This window comes from Malus sylvestris, chromosome 9, assembly GCF_916048215.2.
Source record: "Malus sylvestris chromosome 9, drMalSylv7.2, whole genome shotgun sequence".
Lineage (NCBI taxonomy): Eukaryota > Viridiplantae > Streptophyta > Magnoliopsida > Rosales > Rosaceae > Malus > Malus sylvestris.
The window spans coordinates 31,747,289-31,772,556 of NC_062268.1; the positions used below are offsets into that span (position 1 = coordinate 31,747,289).

The window sequence follows — 25,268 nt, forward strand, 5'->3', positions numbered from 1 at the left end:
TTTGCTTAAAGACTGCATGCTTTCTTCTTCTTGCTTTTTGGGCAGGATTTGCCACTCTTGCGTTTTAGGTGTTACTTTGCCCGTGGATTTAATCTCTTTTGGAAGAGTTTCAGGCACCATGTTTTCCTTCATGTAGAACTTGGCGTCTGCGAAGTGTGATTCGGCTTCGATGAATGACTTGGTATCTTCTTGGATCATCTTCACTCATACTCGGTAGAATTTTAAGCATTGGTGGATGATGGATGGAACTACTCCATTCTCATGGATCCAAGGCACTTTTAAGAGTAAGCTATAATAAGTTATTGCATCAATCATGTGGAATATTGTGCTTGATTTGAGTTCATCAATGATCATCTCCATTCGGATCATGCCCATCGTTCTTTGTCCTCCTTGATTAAAACCTTGGATTAGTAAACGGTTTAGGGATAATTCATCCACTTTGATGTCGATTATGGTCATTGTTGACTTTGGCATGATGTTTATGGCCGATCCACCATCCACAAGCATGTGGTTGACTTTGTGCTCCCTTACGTACACAGAGACGAAGAGAGGATGGATGTAGGGCTTAGATTCTAGCAGCAAGTCTTCGTCTATGAAATGGATTGCATCTTGGGCAGCACAACATGTGGCATACTCATGTGGTCGAAGTTTCAAGCCTTCGTCCTTGCTTTCTTGCACTTCGTGGTCATCAGGACTTGCCAAGACCGCTGCTAGTGCTCTTCGCATATTCTTTGGCAATCGTAGCGCTTCCTCGATGCTAAAGTGTGTTGGCAGACCTTCTTTGGGCATGAGGGTCTTTTCTTCCTCAGTGGCGATAACTTTGCCTTCTAAAGGCTCTTCCATCTCTACTTCAACCATGTGATAAACGACTGTAATGCACTGTTGGAAGAAGTCATTCGAGAAATACTCGTGTAAAGAGACGAGAATGCGTGGCTCTTGCTCCATAGGTTCCCCATTGTATGTTGGTTTAATAACTCTTACATTTCCTTTTGGCTTCCTATTGTTGTGGCGGAGGTGATTTCCTTATTGTTTCACCTTTGGCTGTGTGACTTGTGGTTTTGGCTTCCTTGTCTTTTTGTAGGTCACCAATGTCCATCTTTCTTCATTGTTGGTAAGTGCATTTTAGTCACTTGCCCTCATCGATGGTTGTGCAGAAGGTGTCGTGTGGCTTCAGCATTGACGGGAGTGGTCATGCATTATTTGGAAAGGAACGGGATTAATTGATCCAAACACAATCGCAGTGGTGTGCATTACGGTCGTGTCTTCTAAGTCGAGTTTGATTCGCCCTTGTTATGCCTGGTTCATGATGAGCTTTTTGAGGATGAAACACATGCCAACGGGATGAATTACGATATAATGGTACTTGTAGTACCTGGGATCGTTAACGCGATTCATCTCTTCAGGGCGCTTACATTCCGGTAACTCAATCACCTTCTTTTCCAGCAAGTCGTCTAACATTGCAGCCATATCTGAGTCAGGAAAAATATGTCTTTTGCTCTAGCTTACTCAAGGAGTTTTTGTACCTATCTTGGGTGTGAGAAAGCTTATCTCTCTTTTATCTTTTTTTCTTTGTTCTTGGAGGAGATCTTGACGGGTGCATAAGAGGTTTTAATGGGGGTAGTGGTGATAGTAAAAGCTTCCTTAGCGAGCTTTTTTCCATGATTGTCCACTTTCGACGCAAATACCTTATCCTTCTTGAAGTCAGAGATAGGCTCATTTTTTCCATGATAGGCGATGCTCAACTCCATGTCGTGGGCGCATGTGACTAACTCTTCGAAGGTTCGTGGTTTGATGCCTTGAAGGATGTAGTGTAACCCCCATTGCATGCCTTAGACGCACATCTCGATCGAGAAGATCTCTGAGAGCCTGTCTTTACAGTCGAGGCTTAAAGTGCACCATCTATTGATGTAGTCCACGACTGGCTCATCCTTCCATTGTTTCATGCTTGTCAGCTCTAGCATGTTTACAGTGCGGCGGGTGTTGTGAAAACAGTTAAGGAATTTCGGCTCAAATTGCTCCCAACTGTTGATGGATTCAGGCTCTAAGTTTATGTACCGATCGAATGTTTTCCCTTTCAGAGAGCGAACAAATTGCTACGCAAGGTAGTCTCCTTTCGTACCCGCATTGTTGCAAGTTTCAACGAAATGGGCGACGTGATGTTTTGGGTTTCCCTTTCCATCAAACCGTTGGTGGTTGATAACCCCTCGACATCTTTAGGATGTTAATCTTCTTAAAGTAGGGATTTGAGTACAACATGGAGGTATGTGAGCTCCCTTCATACTGCTCCTAGATGGTGTTGTCGATCATCTTCTGCAGCTGCTGGATAGAGAGAGATAAGTGTCACTGCTTGGTCTGGCTCCAGCTTCTTTTCGACTTTCTTCACCGGAGGCTCCTCTTCTTTGTCAGCTTCTTTCTTTAGTGAATCAACCTTTAGGTCGACTTTCACGTCGTGCTGCGCCTTTAGTTAGTTGGCAAGTGCAGTGATTTGCAAGTCTTTCTCCTCCACAGTCCATGTAAGTTTTGCGATCGCTTCATTCATTTGAGCCAGTTCTCCTTGATTAAAGGCGCTCATGTGGTCATGATTTGCATGGTTGAGTTGCTGCTCGAGTCGGCATCAGAAAGTAAGGACTCTGAGTACTTCATCAGGCTTTTCTCTTTTGACGCCCTTAGCGAGGCCAGGGTGATCACGGGCTCGTACCTCGAGTGTTTTTGTTCCTTCGACAGAGTTAATGCAGGGGTGGAAGCCGCGGCAGAGAGAGTTCTTGCCTTGCTTCGGGTTGTGATGCCTGAAGTGTCACCATTTACGGCGAGGATGTTCTTGTTCTTTACTTTGGTTGCGAGAACAGCTTGATCCTTTCTTGATGCCATTTATGCTTTTTTTTTTTTTCGCTGATTTGAAGATAGAGATGAGAGGCAGAGATTGTTCCACTGGGTGTGCCAAATTTGCAAACACAAAAAATTCCTGCGATGAATGAGACAAAAACACGCGTACAAAATAATATTTTGTATTAATTTTGGGTTTACAATCTCTTTAACAATTTGATCATCTGATTCTATCTTCGTAAGGTGTAAATTTGTGGATGGGCTGTTGATCCAAAGGGCCGTCGGGGCTTGATCTTAAGATGAACGGATCTTCAAGGGCCTTCGGGGCTAATCTTGATGAACAGTTGTGTGGATTTCTTCGAGGGGCGTTGGGCTTGACCTTGACGAACAAGGATGAACGGATCTTCAAGGGCCTTCGGGGCTTAATCTTGATGAATGATGAACAGATCTTCAAAGGCCTTTGGGCTTGATCTTGATGAATGAGGATGAACGGATCTTCAAGGACCTTTGGGGCTTGATCTTGATGAACAGTTGTGTGGATTTCTTCAAGGATTTGACGAAGAACGAAGAGAGCTTTCTTGATTCTTCGGGATTCTTGGGAATTTGGGAGGTTGGATGCTTGAAAGCTTTAGAGGTTCATAGCTTGAAGGATTTGGGGAATTCTCTTTTAATTTGGGAGTAGAGAAATGTATATGTAAATTGGTCCCCTGATCCCTTAATGGAGAAGCCTATTTATAGGCTTTAAGAATGAATCACCACCATCATTTTTTTTGTGAAGTAAGTGGATGATGTAGGTGAAATGAGTGGAGGCTGTAGGTGAAATCAATAGATGATGTAGGTAAAATGAGTGGAAGTTGTAGGTGAAGTAAGTGGATGATGTAGGCGAAATGAGTGGATGTTGTAATTTTAATGCATTGGTACATTTATTTCACCGAAATTTCGATGTCTACAACAGCATATGTCAAAAATAGCAAAAAAAAAAACAAAAAATTAAGAGATTAGGTAACGGGACCATGAGTGAAAAAAAAAACATTCAGAGATTATTCTGGTGGCCGCCCAAAATTTTGCTTTGTTCATGTTGGTTATATCCGACAAGGCCATGAGTGAAAAAAAAAATATTTAAACCATGTGTTTATTTATTTTTAACCAATATAACATTTGAAAATAATAAAATAGTCAATTCTTGTCAGTTATAACTGGCAGAATACTAAAATAATAACTGTCAGAAACTAAAATAATAAAATAGTCAATTCCTGTCGGTTATAACCACCACCATTAACTTAAAAACCGCTGAAATATGTTAAAAATATTTAAAAATATATACGTCAAGAATTTATGTCGGATATAACCGACAGGATTTCATTGTTATCCGACTCTAACTGAATGATATGTCGAATATCTTTTATTCGACATAATGACGTATTAAACCGCCACCATCATCCGACACCTAAAGCTAATATTGTAGTATTGTGAATCGATATTTTTTTTTTGTTTTGTTTTTCAAACCAACGAGTATTAAGTAATTTAGCTACATTCATCATCTTCTAAAACTATAAATTGATTTCAACTTAAATACCAAACAACCCCCAAGTAATCAAAGATTTCCTCTTAATAACACCATCTAATAACTATCCTGATTTTGATTTTGGTTTTGGTTTTTAAATATTTGTTTTTCCAGTTAATGAATTTCTCACTTCAAAATAAATTTCTTTTTTTTCTTGGGAATTGAAAAAAAATAAAAAAAATAAAAAAGAACAGAAAAAAAAACTAGTTACATCTCCTTCCCAATCCAAAAGAAGCAAAAATAATAAACATATATACTAGAAATTAACAATCTCAGAATATTATGCCCCTCTTCACCATTCATCATTCACCTTTCACCATTCACTTTTCACCATTCACCTGTGCTAGTGCTAGGTGATGTATATGTATCTGCGTTCTGCAGTAACGAGGAGTCACTGCAAAATTTAGGGCATGTTTATGCCATGCTTAGTTCAAGTGGAACAAACACAAGAAGGAATCACTCCTCTCCTTTAAGAGATGCTCCCCTTGATTGATTAATTCCGTAATTTCTGTCCACAACAAGCGTTTAAACAAATTCTTGATCACACGTATGTATATGTTTCTGTGGTCTTCCTCATCACCATTAGAGCAATCTGCAATCATCAAACAGATTTTGTTTTAGCATCTTAATTTCTGTAATGTGACAAAATGCATGCATGTGCTTGTTTATCGTAAACCCTAATCGGAGTAAAACGAATTTTACTACTGGTTAGGACTATCTCACACATATGTTAATAATTTTTTGCTGGGGCTGTTCTCTGAATCTTTTTTCCAAATTTTATTTTATTCAGTCCTAATTCAGGACTTGTTTTAGTGAATTGTTCCTCTAAATCTTTGAGGTCAGCTGATTAATTACTGCAACTTTAGGGTCTTTAAAAGAGATTTTGATAGAATTTAACCTCTTGGCTAAGGCATCTACGAACTCATCGTCTCCAGTCAAAGTTTTTACTAACTTGTAATTTTTAGTTCGGGAAGCAATGTCGGTTTAAACATGACTTGACTGGGCTTGTTATCTATGTTCTTACTATTAGAAGAACTAGATGCTGCCTCTGTCCAAGTCGATGTCCTAGGCTCTCAATTTTTTTAATCAAGTAGAGGCCATTTGGTTGAAACAAATTTTCAATTCTGGATGTCTGTTTGCCTAAAGACTGAAGGAATATGTTTGCTGTATAACAACTGAAACTCCATTGTACAAGGAAGTGGTGGTAGTCGATTGACTATGCTGAGTTTTTTCAGGTACTTCCTTAAACAGAGAGGCAATGCTTCCTTTTTTATTACTTCAATGGCCTTTTCTGGAGAGTGAATTGCCTTTTCTTCTTTTCCTTCCTTAGTGATATAAGTTCTAAATGGATTTTCAATGACACTTATACATTCAGTATATTCAAGGAACTTCAATTTTTTGGCACACCATTTATGCCAACTAAAAAACCTTGTATCAAACTCTTTTCCTTTCATGAACTGAAAATGGGTTTTCTTTAAGAAAGCTTGCTTTTTTGATTTTTTTCTTCTTCGAACTACTCCTCTTTTTGAAGCATTTTCTTCGTTAAGATAGTCTAACTTGATAAATTCTTTATCAGGTTCACTAAAAGTTTGATCTTGATGTTGACCATTTGAATAAATTTGTTCGAAAAAGAAAAAGTCTTGGTGCATTTAAAGAATCAACACTTAATCGACGACCAATGCTTAATGTAGCCAATTTATCAGTGGAGAATTGTATTTCTACATCTTCATCTTCGTATTGATTTATACGACTAAGTTATCTCTTTTGAATTAGTTGAGGTGGAGCTGCATCTTGCAGTCTCCATCTTTCATGTAGAGTAACATCATTCCACCTAATCATTTTAGGTATCATTGTATGGGCTTTTCTTATGTTAACTTGGAACAAAGTGGTTTTTCCCTTACAATCCATAATTTTTGCTTTACGCACAATGGACTTCATCTCATTTTAGGGTAAATTACACTTTACCACCTCATGTTTGGGATTTATTTCAACCTCATACAACATCTTCAAAACATTTCATTTTCATACTTCACGTACTATTTTATTTCAATATAATACATATGTTACATTTTCCATCCATTGGTCCGTTAAGAGCTGATGTGGCTGCCACATTTGTGCTGACGTGGCTGCCAAATTTATGCTACGTGGCAAAAAAAATAATTTCTTATGCTTTTAAAATATTATAATAATTTACCCTATTTAAAAATAAAATAAAATTTTCTCATGCTTTTAAAATATTATAATAATTTTCTCGGCCTGCGCACCACGTAGGCTTGGTAGTTTCTAGGGTCAACATTTTGGCACGCCCAGTGGGACCCAGTGCTAAAACTACGAAGTTCACATGATCTATCTCGATCAGGCTTCAAGGGATGAGTGTCATCGCCTGTTAAAGAAGCAAAAACAACTTCTCGAGAGATTGGGAAGAATTTCTGAAAGGCAAGAGGCCGGGGGGCAAATTTCCACTCCGGCCACAACCAATATTCGGCCTAAGAAAATTGTTAATTTAGCCGAAGAACAAAGGCCACCTATTTTTTCGGTCGAGACTGGAAGTGTGGTAGGCCTAGAAGAAAATGTTCAAGTTGTTGAGCCACAAATTGACTCAGAAAATGATTCGTCAGAGGAGTGCTCCAATGACGAACAAGGCCGCAACATTGGCTTAGCCCAAGAAACTACGACAATTGATATGATTATTGGCGATAAAGCCGATATGGAGAAATCTCATTTGGCTAAGATGTTTGAATTAAAAGCCGAAATTATTATGCCCGGGGGGCATAGTAATTGTTCAATACATTTGGCAGCCGATGATAGAAAATATTTCGCCAAGTCGAAAATATTTGGAGGAAAATCTTTATTCGGCCTAGAGCGAAATCAATGTGAAGATTTTGTTATTACAAGATCTCGACTTGGAATAAAGCATCGTTGGCCTCCTCCTAACTATGGTTCGGCCACTTTTCTTTTCGTTTGTTAAATATATATATATATATATATTATTTTCTTAAACATACGGCTATGCAAGCCGATGCATAAGAAAATAAGGGGGCAACAACATTTCTGGCCGAATAAAAAATTTTGGTCGAATACACTTGTTTGATTATTTTGGCCGAATGCATTTATTTGTGAACTTTGCTTACAAAAGCCTCGGTCTCGGCCCCATTACGAAACAAAGCCTCGGTCAAAACATATATATATATATATATATGTAAAAAAAAAAAAAAAAAGTGATAAAAATTTGCATGGCCGACAACATTATTCCAAGGCCAAGATTTGATTTTGTATATATATATATGTATAGCTAATGGTGTTGGTCTTCGGCCACTCTAAGACCTCGGCCAACGATGAGTCCCTCGACCACTAAGCATATGGCTAATGATCCTCGGCCACTCAATAATAAACCTCGGCCAGCGATGATGTTCCTCGGCCAACTTTTTGCCGATATATGTTAGCCAAGAGGGTTGGTCAATAACAAATACTGGGGAAATCGCCGAGCTGGGCACAAATGACTAATTTCCTTAACCGTTCGGCTTACGGGCCGTAGCTCAAGGAAACTGGGGGGCAATGTTTGGACCTGATTTTACACCATCGGCCCAAGTAATCGAGGCCGTTGGGTAAGCAATTTTAAAGGATAGTAGTATGATTTTTATCGTAATATTTATCCGTTAATATTAATTACTCTTGGCATATTCTTATTATATTTTCAAGCAAGCAGTACAGTTTAAGTGGGCATGGAATTCTTGTTATCAGATTGGGATAACATGATGGGTGTGATTAGAATTGTCAAGATGCATGGTTTTCTTCTATGCGTGGGATGCCAAGATGAAATCTCTGATAATGGAGCCTCTCATATCCTAGATGGGATAATTATTAGCATAAAAATATATGCTAATATATGCAAATTGGTTGGCTGACTCCATCAAATCCTACGACCAAGGACCAATAAGGATGTGGAGATTTTGAATTAAACAAAGTTTTATTTGGTTGGATAACTGCTTGATGACCTCATGCGATTATATTTGTTTGATCCCGTCAAACATGGATGCTTTTTCATGGTCTTTTTAAATTGGTAATGATCCAATTTGAGATAAGGGCTGATGGGAGTTTAATCTGCACATGCAAACCACGCCACATATCAAATACAATTCTTTGAAGATCAAGCCACGTCAGGCATGCTCGTTCCTATAAATACAAGGCTACAAACAATGGAAAAGGACCCCCAATTCAACACACAAAACTGCCCTGCGTAAACTCTCTCAACAACTTTGAGATTTTTTATTTTCTCTTTTCGCTGACACATCTTCCGTTGGCATCAACAGCACTGTGAAAGCAACCGGTGATATCTTAAGTCGTCATAGATAGCTCTGTCACCGTAGAATCAGCCGGTTTCGCAGCATCTTCCGTTGGCATCAACAGCACTGCGGCGAGGACGGTTGATTACCTATCCAAGTCTCGGTCGAGAAGTATTTCTGAATCCTTATTGGTCGAGGTCATCTCATCAGCCTTCTCGGCAAAGTGAGGTGTTACAGTTATTACATTCGGCACATTGAAAGTCGAATTTGATATTGAACTTCGTAAGAATAGTAACCTTGTCTTCAGGTTCGAGAGCCCAAGAGGCCGAGACGTGTTCCTTTCTCGGCCGCAATCGCAAGACGCAAAAGTCAGCCGTGCACCCAACGCAACATCAACAAAATTTACTCCTTGGCCGAGCTCGGCCGACGAGTTGGCACGCCCCGCATTCACCGAATGACGTAGTTAGCTTATTAATTAATCGGCCTGCGCGCCACGTAGGCTTGGTAGTTTCTAGGGTCAACACCCTTACAATCCATAATTTTTGCTTTACGCACAATGGACTTTATCTCATTTTAGGGTAAATTACACTTTACCACCTCATGTTTGGGATTTATTTCAACCTCATACAACATCTTCAAAACATTTCACTTTCATACTTCACGTACTATTTTATTTCAATATAATACATATGTTACATTTTCCATCCATTGGTCCGTTAAGAGCTGATGTGGCTGCCATATTTGTGCTGACGTGGCTGCCAAATTTATGCTACGTGGCAAAAAAAAAAAATTTCTTATGCTTTTAAAATATTATAATAATTTACCCTATTTAAAAATAAAATAAAATTTTCTCATGCTTTTAAAATATTATAATAATTTACCCTATTAAAAAAAAATTTTAAAAAAACTATCTTCTTCCCCGAGCCCTTCCCCTTCCCTGCAACCCAAACACCTCATCCCACCCCACCCCCACCTCCCCCGCCGGCGTTTCCTCGCTCTCGTCCAAGGCCCCTGCCCGCTTCCTCCTCCATCCCATCGTCGTCACCTTCATCTCAGAATCCAGAACGTCATCTGCATTCTCGAAACCCATTTCGAAAATCCGTCTCGAAACCCATCTCAAAAATCTCTTCCCTCACAACTTAGATCCGGCGAGATGCCATTAATGCCCAACTCCTGCAACCTCAGATTCAATCCAAAACCCAAAATCCTTCGTCTCTCGGCATCTCTGCCATGTCGACAAACTAAGCCGTACATCCTTCAAACTGCACCACCGATGTTCTTTCAAACCACACTGCTAACGAGTTTTCAAGGGGGGGTGAGAGTGATAAATTGGGTGTGTGGGATTTGTTAAGAAATGGAAATTTCATGGTGCTAAATGCTAGAGGGATTGTGGGGTTTGGACGTAGGAGGGATTTGAAGGTGTTTCCATGGAAGGTGGAGATGCAAAGTGGAAAGATGGAGATACAGAGAGGGTAGTTGAAGAAACAAGGGAATGTTAATTTTTAATTTTTTTAATATTTAATTATTTTGGTTCGCCACATCACCAAAATATATTAATTTTATATTTGTCATGCTATCAATTAACGGTTTGACTAACGGATGTATATAATTGCAATAAAATGATAAATAATGTATGAAATTGAAATATTTTAAAGGTGTATGAAGTTGCAATAGCCCCAAAACCTGAGGGGGTAAAATGTAATTTACCCCTCATTTTATGAAATCCTATAAGTCATAGCTAAATTTTGTGATCCTGCTTTCATATCATTCCCTTGCGTATTGACACTTAGGGTGAGTCTTTAAGACTCTGGGGTTGGATAACGGCACAAAAAATTAGTAAACAATTAAAATAGATTGATCCTTCACTAAGGGATGACTCTATCATTCCTAACATGGAATCGACAAAGTTGTTGTGTCGTATATCTCTTAATAGAGTAGGATAGAAGTATCTAATCTTGTTCTTGTTAACGGTTTTACCGCTACTTGAATCAGACCAATATGCAAATAGTTATGACCATTTCACATATGTTGATGTTGATCCAGTTGATTTTGGGAAAGCAATTGAAAATCTGCACTAGCATTCGTGACAGTTTTTCAATATTATATATTGTTACTTTTTCAATATTATTGACCTTCATAGTTCTTGAGCTACCATTGTTATGAGAACCAATATTGCTACCTACATGCCCTTTACTCAAAGATCTAATTAAACTTGTCATTAGAAGAGAGTTTCTCTACTTCTCTATTTCCTAGGTGATGTATTGACAGCACCACTGCCTATCCTAATAAACCCCTACCTCAATTAAATGGTGTTACAGCTTATTGACGACTTCCCATCACCTTAGTAAGAAGTTCTTGCAGAGAATCTTGATCTAATAGGAAATTTTAACTAAAGCTAGACTAAGAAATCTTTATATAACAAGTTTTGGCTATGCTAATAATAAAGCAAACTTACATTAATAATATCTTCAAACACATATGGTTGCTACAAAAGAACGGAAGCACCCTCACAGTTAAACTGATTTGCACTCTCACACTTTAGATTAGAGTTTTTACAATCTGAGGAAAAGTTTGTTTACAACTGAGCAACTAGGCTCATTTTATAGCCTTACATGGTAGGAAACTTCGGGCGTTGCTAAAGTAGAGGGTCACCATTAGGTAGCCTTACACAATAGACGGCATCTTTACTTTATGCAGTAAATTTGACTTAGCTTCACATAGATGGACATAAAAAGAAAAGACTCTTAAATAAATCAACAAACCAACACACATGGCTACAGGAAAAGTAGCCAATTATTCAAAAGTAGAATAATTCTTTACTTATCTTAATATCAGACAGCATTTCATGTTTTTAACAAATATTCTTATCTTCTATCTTTCATTAGAAAAGCATTTCATGCTTTTTTGCTTTGTGGAATGGATAGGAGAATCCCATAACAGTCATCTTCATTATCATCTGCAAGTCTTCAACCATATGTTTCTGAGAAGACGTGGATGTTGATATCATTTCTTCACCCATGTCATCGAGGTCAAGAAGTTGTAAGGCTTTCTTTTTCAGGTCTGCTTTTGAAGAGGATGTGCTAGATTCCTCAATTAAAGACTTAATTTTTTCAGCCTTAATTTAAGAGACAATTGGAAGCCAGGAGAGAATATCCATCTTCACAAGTTCTTTCATTTTGATTCTTCTAGCTTGAAAAGAATGAGGCTTCAAGTATCCAAGTTAAACTTGTCTCATCAACGCACATAAATCCGTTTTTCTAGTTTAGGAATATAACTCCAAGCGTCATCATCATTTTCATCAAATAACATAGGACCATTTCAGGATTCAAGGGAGTTCATAAATCATCATGAACCATAAAATAGTTTCCTTTTTTTTTTTTCCAGGATAACTTGCCTGAACTTTTCTAAAAGTGATTCATGGATTGGTTGATGAAGATATTCTGCATTCGGTCCACGGATAAGAAACTAGGTCTTAAACCAATTTGGCAGCTCATTCAGAGTATGAAGGCGAAAGTGAATAAATCACGTCTGGGAGTATCAGACATCTTGAAAATATATGAAAATGTCCCATGCATTTTGATAATCCCAAAAGTTATTCCTCGATGCCTAATTTCAGGCCTAGAGAGAAGACACATAGAGTCGGGGCTATTACCTATTCTTCAAGAGTGATCACTTCAGGATTAGGATTTTGAAAAGAGTTATCATATTATTAGTTTCACTTCTATATCAATGCAGTACGTCTACTGTTTCCGTTTCAATCAGTATTCTTGCAGACCACGTCTAGCCTTAGCCAACCCATAAGCCTTTAAGGTTATTGAAACAGATGCTTCTGATGATGGGTAAGGTGGAGTCATGAAGCAAAGAACTCAGGAGGGTAAAGAATAGTTGATTCGTTTTACATCAAGTTTCTAGAAACTAGCCTAAAAAAATTAGTGTTGTTAAGAAAGAACTTTTATCTATAGCTCATGTAGTCACTTAAATTAGAAAGTGATCTTCTTAATAAAAGATTCCTGATTAGGGTGGATTGCGAGGCCGTCAAAGATATTTTACTTAAAGATGTTAAAAACCTGACCTTTAAGCAATTCTTTGCTAGATGTAATTTTATCTGCTTTTGCTTTTGATATTGAATATATTTAGGGTGAAATCAATTCTTTGCTTGATTTCTTTACTCGTGAATTTTGGTAGGGTCAACTCCAGACAAAAGGATCGAGAACTCGTTCCTTACAAGGGAAGCTCTGCTTCTCTCTTAAAGAATAGTTCTTCCTCCGAGGCAAATCTAAACATTCTGTCTACTGCTATCTCTTATAATAAAGGAAGGGAGAAGGCTATTGCAAATAATCTGTTTCAATGGATAAATGTTATTCCTCTGATGAATATAAAGGACTCTAATTGCTTGAAAACTCCTAGAAGAGTGGCTGAAAAATATCATAAAGATCATGTGCGACCCCACTTAAAGCCAAGATATTGGTATAAAAGAATATTGATTGAAACAGAATCAGTAGATGTATTGTGTTGCTATATAAGTGAACCCAATAATATGACAACGTTTTCTAAAATCCTGATCCTGAAAATAATCACTTAGAGAAGAATGGGGAAATACAGCCAACTCTATGCGTCTTCTCTTCAGTCCTGAAATTAGCCCTTGGGGGTATAACTCTTGGGATTATCAAAAGGCATGGGAAATGGTCTTAGGTTTTCAAAGTATCTAATACTACCACACATGGTTTATTCAATTTTGCCTTTGTACTCTGAAAGAGAACCTGGTTTTCTTATTTTGGGACCAATGTAGAATATTTTCCTCAATTTATCCACGAATCATTTTTAAAACGTTCAGGGCAAGCCAATTTTGATTATCTCAAAACAAGGAAAATATTTTTATGGTTCATAATGATCTATGAACTCCTTTGGATCCTGAAATGGTTTCTATAATTTTGATGAAGATGATAAGGACACTTGGAATTATATTCCTCAACTAGAAAGACAGATTTATATGCGCTTGTGGGACAAGTTTAACTTAGACAGGTCAGAAGAATCACGAATGAAAGAACTCGTGAAGATTGATCTTCTCTCCTAGCTTCCAATTCTCTCTTAAAGGCTGAAAAACTTAAGTCTTTAGTTGAGCAATCTAGCTCATCCTCTTCAAAAGCAGACATAAAAAGGAAGGTCTTAAAACTTCTTGACTTTGATGACATGGACAAAGAAATGACATCAGTTGTCACATCCCAGTCCGGGCCCTCCATAGCACGATATTGTCTGCTTTGGGCCCCTGCCATGCCCTCACGGTTTTATTTTTGGAAACTCACACGAGAACTTCCTAGTGGGTCACCCATCATGGGATTGCTCTCGCCCAAACTCGCTTAACTTCGGAGTTCCAATGAGACCCGAAGCCAGTGAGCTCACAAAAAGCCTCGTGCTAGGTAGAGATGAGAATATATATATAAGGCTTACAGGATCCTCACCCCTGGGCGATGTGGGATCTTACAATCCACTCTCCTTAGGGGCCCGACGTCCTCGTAAGCACACTTCTGACCAGGAATTGACTCTGATACCAAATTGTCACATCCCGGCCTAGGATGTGGTGGGGGGCCAGGCTGGGATGTGAAATCAGTGTGCATGTCTTCTTAAGAAAAAATGGATGAAGACTTGGCAGATGATAATGGTGATGACTGTTTTGGAATTCTCCTGTCCATTCTACAAAGCAAAAAAGCATGTAATGCTTTTCTAATGAAAAGAAAAAAAATAAGAATATTTGTTAAAAGCATGAAATGTTGTCTGATATCAAGAAAAGTAAAGAATTATTCAGCTTTTGAACAATTGACTAATTTTCCTATAGCCATGTGTGTTGAGTTGATGTTATATTTAAGAGTTTTTTCTTTTGTTGTTCACTCATATGAAGCTGAGTCAGATATGCTGCATAAAGTGAAGATACCGCCCATTGTGCAAGTCTGCTTTATGGTGACTCTCTACTTTACCAACACCTGGTAGTTTCCTACTTTGTCGTCTTATTTTTTAGTTTTGCTATAAAAGGAGCCTAGCTACTCAGTTCTAAACAAGCTTTTCTTTTGATTATAAAGAACTTGGATCCTCTCTTGAGCCCAAGGAGAGGATCCTCCTGACCAAAGGTCTTGGGCCATTGGATGAAAATTCAACGACTACAAATAAGAGGGTCTCTTTAAAGTTATAATAATTATAATCATTGGATTTTCATCAAACGGTCCACGTCCTTTGGTCAGGAGGATCCTCTCCTTGGGCTCAGGAGAGGATCCAAGTCCGATTATAAAAACTCTAGTCTAGAGTTTAAGAGTGCAAATCAATTAAAGTGTGAGTGTGCTTTTGCCCTTTTGCAACAACCACTTTGTTTGGAGATATTATTAAGGATAAATATCAGTTTACTACCCTCAAGTTTCGTAGTTTTCAACATTTGGTACATGAAGTTTTTTTCGTCATAGAGTCATACCTAAAGTGTTAATTTTGGGACACTCTCATACATCTGTTAGTAAAACTGTTAACTCTTCCATTAACTGATGACGTGGCACCCATGTGGACAATGATTGGGTGCCACGTGTTATTAATTTGTTTTTAAATTAATTAAATATTAAATTTAAAAAAAAAACCATAACGCCTTCTTCTTCCCTACCCTCCACCACTCCACCCCATCCACTCATTGGAAAAGCTTTAATCTGCGTGCAGAGATGGTCGTTGTCCGTGGAGATCCTCAACACCTATGGCTGAGACCTAGAGCTCGCGATCTCTTCCTTCACTATAAAAAGCATTTCAAAACTCAAAAACTTTTTCCCTTATTTATTCTTTGCCAAAAATGGAGCCTTCAACTCTCAAACTAGTTATGGTTCAAGGTCCACGGAATGGCGAAACCCTAGAATTCGTACCCGGATCCAAGGTCGAAATCTACCGCGTTGTTCGAGGTAACAACCTCCCGATCAAATACTCCGACATTTCCTCCAAACACCTATCCATCGAATCTGAATCAGGCAAATGGGTTATCCGAGACCTCGACTCCTCAAACCGCACGGTTTTGAATGGGTTGGATATCCCCCCAAATACGCTCGTGGATCTCACCGACGGCGACGAAATCAAAATCGATGAGTACACTTTCATCGAGGTGAGGATCGCCGACTATGAAGAGAGCTAGTTGAGACGGAACCCTAGGCGTGCGGCGACCGCAACAGAAGTTACTGCGGTGCCGATTTCAGAGAGTCGGGGAAGAAGAGGTAAGGTTGCGAAGGAAAGCAAAGAGATAGCAGAGGAGCGAATGTTGAGGAAATTGAGGTCGCAGGGAAACGAGGAAGGGTCCGACCGCTCAGAGCTAGGGTTTTGAAGACTGAAGTTGAGGAGGAGAAGCCTGTGGAGGAAAATTTGGCACGGTAAGTGAGTACGAGGCAAACTCAGAGCTCCAGGATCGAGGAATTGGGGAAGATCCCAAGTATCGCCTAAACCTCCATAGTTTCCGATGCCAGCGATGGGGACTGCCTTCGCCCCATTTCTCAACCGTCGTACCAATCTGGACAGTCGTCAAACCCCATCGCGGCACCCGGGTTTTTAGGGGAAAGGAATGGGCTGGGTTTTTGGGGAAGGAGAAAAGGCTTGGTGGTAGGGTGGGTATCAGGGAAGGGGAAGGGTGTCGGTGGGTGAGGGGTGGAGAGGATGGAGGGGTGGAGCCGTGGAGGGAGTGGAGGGGATGGCGGGGTGTCGGGTGGGGAAGACAAAGGCATTCTGGGATTTTTTTTTAAATTAATTAATTATTTTAATATTTAAAAAAAAATTTAATGACACGTGGTGCTTAGTCATTGTCCACATGGGCGCCACATCATCAGTTAATGGAAGAGTTAACAGTTTGACTAACGGATGTATGAGATTGTCCCAAAATTAACACTTTAGGTATGACTCTGGGACAAAAAAAACTTCATGTACCAAATGTTGAAAACCACGAAACTTGAGGGTAGTAAACTGATATTTACCCTATTATTAATATAGGTTTGCTTTATTCTTCTTATATCTCTTTTAATTTAGGTATTTAGTATCCCGTTACTTTATATTTATTTGCTTCAATTGTTATTCTTAATTTTATTATGTTTATACATATATTGTCTTCTGATTTATAAATTTAAACAAGATTAGATGTGTAACATCATACATTGACCAACGGAGAGGGGGTGATGTGCCTGATATGTACATGCCCACCTCCATTTAGCACGAGGCCTTTTGGGAACTCACTGACTTCAAATTCCATCGGAACTCTGAAGTTAAGCGAGTTCGGACGAGAGCAATCCTATGATGGGTGCAAGAACTTCTCATTAAAGTGGGGGAAGTCGTCAGTGAGATGTACCACTGTTTAGCCGAGCTTAGGCGTTTGTTAGGTGTAGGCAGTGTGTTGTCGATATATCAACTAGGGAACAGAGAAGTAGTGAAACTCTCTTCTAATGGCAAGCTTAATTAGATCTTTGAGTAAAGGGTATGTAGGTAAAAACCATGTTCATTTGTCCAAGTAACAGGGTTTTCTTCAACCTCTAAAAGAGATGTTTGTTGTCTTTGGCAAGATCCTTATAAAATTCGCCAACATAGTTAAGACTTCCCGAGAATCTTTATAGTTGTTTTTTATCCGAAATTTCATCCGGAAATTTATCAGCAAAAGCAACGTCAATCAAGGGGTAGAATTAAAGTTTTCTGGATATTATGACAAAAATCGAACTTTTTTTTAAAAGAGTTTCATCTTTCAAGCTGAGAGTCTGAGACCACTAAACATGCAGTTTTAACCATTTTCAAGAAAATACTGAATGTTTAAATGTTGTTCTAAGGATCAATGTCATCAATGGTAAAAGTGGTTTAAGAGTTGAATATATCATTCATAATATGTTGAAACTCAGAAGGGGCATTCTTCAGTCTGAAGAGCATTACGTTCTATTTGTAATTTCCAAACAGTAAATTAAAAGCAGTCTTATATTTATCCTTTTCAGCAATTTGAATTTTCCAATAACCAGATTACATATTGACTTTTGAAAATGTTACAGCTTAGACTTAAGGGCTGGTTTGGTATTGCTGTGCTTTGAAAAAAAGCTGCTGTGAGAATAAGCGGCTGTGCTGTGAGAATAAGCGGCTGTGAAATAAATCAGCTGAGTGTTTGGTAAACTTTTTTGTAAAAGTGCTTTTGGAAAAAAAAACAGTCTGATAGTGGGTCTTTTCAGCTTATTCTCACAGCAGCTTCTAAAATAAGCCATTTTTTTCAGTTTACCAAACACCTAAAACCCTCACAGCTTTTTTTCATGGGTGCTTTTTTTTTAAGCACCTCATTCCCAAACTAGGTCTTAGTCAATCTAACAAATTCTTCTTATTAGGAATGAGATACCTTATCCATCTGAAAGTTTTATCGAATGGTTTAAATTTAGGACTAACCGGAGGGCTCCTCGTTCCAGTTGAGCCTCTTTCTCCACATAAAACCCTGAGCAACTCTAATGACTAGCTCTTGCGAATCAGCTTATTTTCAAGAAGCTCGATTATTTCTTTTTTACATATTTTTATTAACCTGTTATTCATTTGAATGTGTCGAGCTTTTATTGGAATATTCTTTTCTTCAAAATCAGACTCATTGGGTAACTCAACAATGTGTCTTTTACGATCCAAAAAAAGCACTGGAAATACCTGCAAAAACTAGTCTTTCGAAATCCTTTTGTATTGACTCAACTTTCTTTTTAATTGTTTCAGTAAGAAGTTGTCTTTCAGTTTTTTTAAAATGAATTTACTCTTTCAGAGAACAAATAAATTTTTCTTTATTTGTAATTTTCTGTTGTATGAAATTAATATCATCAATTTCAGTGAGTCTCCCAACACCTCTTAAAACTCGGTTTCAATTTCGTTTTTCCTTGAAATATCATCAGGAAATGGTGGATATAGTTATAGAATTTGAACCCTCGCCTTAAGTTCTCTTAATTCCACTTTTGTAGCATTTATTTCAGAATGCAAATCAGTAAGAGTAGGTTCTTTTTTCTTATTATTTCAGTTATCCTATTGATAATGGTCTTGAAGCTTTAAGCGTTGAGTGGCTGCTTTTCGAAAGTTTTTTCTTTCCGTTTTTCTCTAGCCATATGCAAGTATTTTTCTAAAGTTTTTTTTTTTTTTGGAGAATCTTCTATTTTATCTACAAGTCTAGAATAAGACTTTCTTCTTTAGTTATTACGCAAAGATGTTAGTTGCAACTGGAATTTTCATCTTAATCAGAACAACTATTTTCAGTTGTCGACTCAAATAGTTCTTCGTCTTCAAAAACTGCTATTTCCCCATCACTTTCTAGATTAAGATTATTAATCTTATCTTTCATTTTGCACTCATTTCTCATGTGCTCTATTTTTCCACACCTGTAGCAAACAAGAGGGTTTTCTTTACCACTAATTCCTTTTCTTTTAAAATAAAATCTTTTCTTTATAAAGTCCTTCGAGTTTTTCGGATAATGGTTATTTTCTTCTACCCTATAGGGTTTTTTATGCTTTTTATGAGGCTTTCTTGCAGATAATTTTGTAGTGGGCCTGAAATCAAATTGTTCAAAAAAGCACCTACTTCTTTCTTTTCTAAGACCCTTTGTTTTTCAAGTTGTTTTTTAAGCTTCATGTAATTACATAGTGTTAATCCTTCCGTACAGATCTCACTAGTTAATTCACCATAAATATACATATGAAAATGTATTATACCACCAAATTTGTTCCTTATCTATTGCGTACCTTTTTTGCAAAGAGAGAAGGTAATCTAGAAGCGGAAGAAGCATAAAAACATCTTTGTACCATCTGAAATAAGACAAATTGAACATTTAAGATTCATCAAAAGTTCTCTAGATCGATCTTGTTGGAGCTCAATAGTTCCAACAAAATGGAGAGGTGTAGATTAGAGTATTAAACTCTTTTTCTTTCATTTGTGCGTGTATATATATATATATATGGCAGATCTGTGACACTACTTTTTTTACACAACTTTTAACACACGTTTTTATGGAGCCTACTTCATAATGTGGTTTAACGATCCGAACCGTGTATATTTTAGAACATCATGCATAGAACATCCTTTAAAAAAATTAGACAAATCATAATCATTAAGACATTCATTTGTAATGAAAAAAAAGAAGACAAATACGGTTTTACAAAGAAACCCTAAACCCTTAATCCAACAGTCATACGGTTTAGATTTACGTGATTTTTGGTAGACGTGATATTTGATAGAAGACCTAAAAGATAGACGGTTCATATTAGAATAATTACAAAGTGGGCTCCACAAAAACAAGTGTAAAAAGTTATATGAAAAAATGTTGTCACGGATCCGTTATATATATGTATGTGTGCGTGGGTGTGGCCAATGATGCTTTTTTGTTGTGGGGTGTGCTATCCACACATCTCATTTTACTTCTTATACACTATTTGATAATTTATGTCCGTTGATCTTCTTCAATTCATCCGATCCGACGGTCGAAAATTAAAAAGGTGTGTGAGAAGTAAAATGAGGTGTATGGATATCACACCCTTTTTGTTGTGTGTTAAGAGTGGTTTGTGTTTACAGCATTGTAATAGTTGTGTCTAAATCATAAAGCTGAGTTGTAAACTTGTTTGAATTTTACCTCTTAACTGGATTCTCCTTGTATCATTCAACTGCAACTTCATCGCCCTCGGGATCATTCATGTTCTTGACGCGGAGTTCAACAACCCTCAGATCCCGCAGATGTTGCAAAATCTCTTGGAGAAGATCCACCCCTTTGTCTCCCTTCTTCATGGAGCTCATGCAGTGCTTGAGAAACTCCCTGTCTGCTTCAAGAGCTTGTAGCCTCTCATATACATGATCCACCTCCTCTTCAATGGCTATTTTTCCATCATTCAATTCGAAATTGGTAATTGAATTCTGCATTATTTCAATTGATTCTGATTGATCAACGTGTTCTTCATGAGTTAACCCGTCTTCGCTTTCATTGTCAGTTGCATCCAAAAGTGGAAGAAGCCTCTTTGCCATGGAATCCAATGTCTTTTCCTCGGGATGATGTCTATCTATCCCATTTTCTTCTGGACTGCTAACATCATGATTCTCTTCGGAGTATTTGAGGCTGTACGTTGGGGAATGCTCAACTAGCTTAAAGTCCTCGGCGAATTCCTCATTTGCACCCAATGTGATTAGCTTCTCCTCCAAGGCTTTGAGCTGATCCAGAATGGACAGCCTCTCTTCCTCGAATCCTGCTAGTGATTCATCAAGAACACTCATATTTTTAACACAATCCAGAGCCAAATCTTCCAAACTCAGACCTGCATCGTCTGTGGTATTGTTTTTGTCATTGCTTTCTTGATGACCACCGAAGCCACTTTCTTCGTCCCTCGCTTCAACATTAAGATCAATCGATAGCGCATCACTATCCCATGACTGGCTGCAAGAAGCAGAAGAATTCCTACTTCTTATACTTCCATATTTAATTCTGCTCATGGTCCTTGCCTTCTCTTTTTCCTCATAATCTTGGACTTTCTTTTGATATATTTCCAATTCTCTCTCTAGTTCTTGCTTTTCCTTCTCCTTCTTGTTCATCAGATCATTCAGAAGTTGTAAGGCGTCCTGGTCGTACTCGGATTGTTCTTCCATCATCCTCTGGTATTGCAATGCCTCCATTTGCATTGCTGCCTTCTCTTCTTGAAGCCTTGTTATCATAGCCATAGTCTGGTTGGCGGCAATTGCAGACGCACTCCTCTCTTCCTCTAGTTCTGCGTATAAAGAACTTAGAGATTTGCGCTCAGCTGTCAGCGCTTCTTTGAGCCGTCCAATGGTTGTAAAAGGATCCCTCTCTTCTGTCTCACTCACAGCACTTCCATCCAAATACTCTTCCACTGCCGACTCCATTTTATCATCTGGTTTCTTGTGCAAGGAACAAAGACTGTTTACAGATGTTGGTGAGTCAGGAATCTCCTCTTCCTCTCGTTCTTGAGCCTTTTCAGGCATACTTGTTTCTCCTTGCGGTGTAGCTGCTACAGCATGCCTTGTACCTGTCAAAATTAAATTTACCATAAAATCCAGCTCTTTCTTATGTAAGAATTACACTACTTACAGTACTAAATGTCCTTCGTCAAACGAATTTTTGTATCTAGGTGGAGGTAAGATATGATCTTGAGATTTACCGTAATCACTCTGAGCCGAGAATGTATCAGGTACATTGGGAATTTCAAAGCACGGCGAAGAAGAACCTTCTTGAGCCCGAGGGTGATCACTTGCACGGTCATACTCTTCTGTGTTTGCAAAAATACTTTCTTCTTCAGATGCTGCAGTTAATTAAGAAATCAGAATGCAAAATAAACTTACAGTGAAAAAAGTTGATGAATAATTACAATCTTCTGTACCTGGTGGATCATTTCGTTCTTTCTTATCGGGTTCTTCAATTCGAACAAATAATATTTGAGCTCCTGGAGCAGTGACAACTTCGTCACATGGCTTGCGAACCAAGTCTTGTTTTACCTCTTCTGCGTCTACGTCAGAAGAGTTATCAGTAACACCCCTGGACATATCTAAGCTTTCGACTTCTCCATTACCTGTGTTAACTGCACTCTCGTTTGCCACAAGTACTAATGATGCTTCTCCGGAGAGTTGAGGTTCAGATCCGATGTTTGACTCAGAAGCGAAATTTAACTCTTTATGATCATGCTCTCTCACCTCCTCCTCTTTTACATTGCGGGTTACTTGGTCTACTGTAGTTGAAAAATCGATCAACTCAACGGGAATCAACCGATGATTGTGAGCATAGATCAAACCATTCTCGCAAGATAGGGGGATGATTTCAAGAGAGTAATCTTCTTCAAAGCAACACTGAATGCTAGTAGCACTAGCATCGGAAGATCGATGGACAAGTTTCGTGCTGTTAGAATCTGACCGCGCAATGTCAAGAGAACCTCCTTTGTTATCTTCATCTGCATCATTTTCTTGACATAGCAATACTGATCTAGACCTTGGACAATCTTCCACTGCAATGCCTCCGAAGCTAGAACTGCAAACATCCGATGTAAGTTGTTGCTCGTCTGCCACTCTGTCGTCCTCATGTTCTTCATTCGTTGTCTCCAACTCATAGCCATTGTCACTGTGAGTTGACAGGCTATCGGGTTTATTTGCACTTTGATACTGACCTCCATTGTTTCCATCATCCACAGCTTCTACAGCTGAATTCCCTTTCCGCGCATACTCCAAAGAACCGCAAGAAGGTTCAGAACAAGGACGGTGAAACATATTGGATATCTGAGTGGCATGGCTCTGACATACAACATCTGTATAAGAGTCGTTTGAGCTCTTGCCTTGTTCCAAGACGCCTTCGATTCTAGGAGTACACAACGGACAAGGTGGTTTCAGGCCGAAGTAGTTGGCATATTTGTTGATCAAGTAACCGAGCAAAGAGTTGAGGAGGAGGAGTATTATCAAAATCCATTCAAGAACAGCATAGACTAGAATTACAATCAACTTGGGAGTGTTCCTGTGCAACATGCTTGCAAACTTGTTGGTTGCCATGGATGTAGAGAGCGAGAGAGAGAGAGAGAGAGAGAGAGATGCTTTTCACGTTTAGACAGAAAAATGAAGACTGAGCTGTTGCAAGAGAAGCAGACTTGCTTCCCGGTCCGTTGTAAGTTCGTTTACAGTAAAAAATATGTTATTTTTCTTCTGTATCAAAGGGGGATCGGAGCAGGGATCTGTCTTCAACATTAAAAAGAGAAATATCTTTAGAAACATCTGTTAAATACAATATAAACGCACCCGTAGAATCTACACCTGAAATTTTAGCTCTCAAGTTTAAAGTGATGATCACTATCCTAAGGGCTGGTTTGGTATTGCTGTGTTTTGAAAAAAAGCTGCTGTGAGAATAAGCGGCTGTGCTGTGAGAATAAGCGGCTGTGAAATAAATCAGCAGAGTGTTTGGTAAACTTTTTTGTAAAAGTGCTTTTGGAAAAAAAAAAGCACTATGATAGTGGGTCTTTTCATTAAAGGAGCACTGTAGCTCCGTGTGCTTTGAAAAAAAGCCAGTTTTCCAAAGCTGCAAATAGCAGCTTCAGCTTTTTCCTTTGATTTCAGCTTATTCTCACAGCAACTTCCAAAATAAGCTTTTTTTTTTCAGTTTACCAAACACCTAAAACCCTCACAGCTTTTTTTCATGGATGCTTTTTTTTTAAGCATCTCACTCCCAAACCACCCCTAAGAGCAATTTAGAACAAGTATTATGTAATTAATTTGTACTTATTAATTGTTAATCAAATACATATGAATGCTACTTGGGATTCTTCTTATATTTGGTATTAAAGCGAGAGGCAGGGAATGATGAACACATGGGTTGTCAACACTCAGCAGTGACAGGCACGGTGGAAAAGCTAACAAGGAAAAAGAAAAAGTGAGTGGAAAAAAGGGAAGGAATTGGATCAAATTGGGGGCTTTTTGAAGAGTGAATGAGAGCCTTTGTATAAATAAAGGTGGTTGTATAATATCTGCTTTTGCTCATGGGCCTCTATATGTTTTCTTTAACTTTTCAAAAGTTCATTATTGGGTTTTGAGAAACATAAAGAAATGTAAATCAAAGAACCTAACCAAACCTTCCTTGAAATGTTTAAGGTGAGTGATATCCGCACTCTCATATTTTCTCTTTTGACATTTATGATTATTCCTGACTTTGGATTTGAATAAATTAAGGAGAATCAATGGACTATTGAATTGAATAAATGAAAGAAATCAATGGACATGAATAAACATGAGTGTGTAAGACAAGAAGTGAAACGTTTGAGATATTTCTCATATTTAAAGAGACGAAAAATAATAACCACACCTTTTTTTTTCTCCTCTTACACACCTATAATTATCCCTAACTGTCTGATTGAATAAATCAAACAGAGACAACGGACAGGACTAAGCAGAAATGTATAAAGAGAAAAAACAAATGGTGAGATTCTTACGTCACAAAGGTACTATTACAAAAACAAAACAAAGAAAAATGAAAAGGAAGTTAAAAAGAAAAGGTCGAGAGTTACGTAACATCCTAATAAATATCAGCCTTCTTGTAACTTATTGGTTTTGTAATACAACAATATACAAAACGATCAATAGGTCTAGAGTTCGACTAGCACTTGAATTGGTTATCGGAAAGATGAAATTACCCTTAAGACCATCTCCAAACCTGGGCTAAAAACCAAATTACCCCCCTCCAAACACTCTCACCCATGTTAAAATTTTAGGCTAAATGCCAAATGTTATTTCTGGGCCAAATACCCCCCCCCCAGCTTTCCCCCGGGCTAAATCCCAAATGTTTATCGGAATTTAAATTTTTTTAGATTAAAATGTTCATAAAATTAATTTACAATAATCTACATATTTATTTTTTATTTTTTAAAATTGATTTAAGAAAAAAATTAGCCTAAGTTCATTCTTTAATAATTCCGGCTAAAATTTTAGGGCAGAAGGATTGGAGCAGAAAAGATGTTTCTGGGCTAAAAGCCAAATTTTTCGGACTAAAAAATTTGGCTTTTAACCCAAGGGTTGGAGATGGTCTAATATATGAAAGTACAAACAACACTTAAAAAACTAGTAGGCCCACATGATGTAATGGGATATGA

General features: G+C 38.1%; 1 protein-coding gene and 1 long non-coding RNA gene across 5 annotated transcripts; one reads left to right on the plus strand and one right to left on the minus strand.

The window, feature by feature from the left end:
• Positions 1 to 4,517: 4,517 nt before the first annotated feature.
• LOC126583755 (myosin-binding protein 2-like) lies at positions 4,518 to 23,405 on the minus strand. 4 transcript variants are annotated; one of them, XR_007609818.1, is made up of 5 exons: positions 22,032 to 23,205; positions 21,813 to 21,953; positions 20,282 to 21,680; positions 19,398 to 19,460; positions 4,518 to 4,979 (listed from the first exon to the last, which is right to left on the minus strand). XR_007609818.1 is itself a non-coding variant. In XM_050248269.1 (4 exons), the coding sequence occupies exons 1-3, from the start codon at positions 23,182 to 23,184 to the stop codon at positions 20,305 to 20,307; spliced, it is 2,670 nt and encodes an 889-aa protein (XP_050104226.1). In that variant the 5' UTR covers positions 23,185 to 23,405; the 3' UTR covers positions 19,257 to 19,460; positions 20,282 to 20,304. The 4 variants fall into 4 exon arrangements, 2 of the variants coding, with proteins under 2 accessions (XP_050104226.1, XP_050104227.1); XR_007609819.1 differs by lacking the exon at positions 4,518 to 4,979 and adding an exon at positions 13,630 to 14,361; XM_050248269.1 differs by lacking the exon at positions 4,518 to 4,979 and having other exon boundaries at positions 19,257 to 19,460; positions 22,032 to 23,405.
• LOC126583756 (uncharacterized) lies at positions 23,406 to 23,938 on the plus strand. The gene is made up of 2 exons (XR_007609820.1): positions 23,406 to 23,498; positions 23,878 to 23,938. It is a non-coding gene; the product is annotated as an uncharacterized LOC126583756 (long non-coding RNA).
• Positions 23,939 to 25,268: the final 1,330 nt, after the last annotated feature.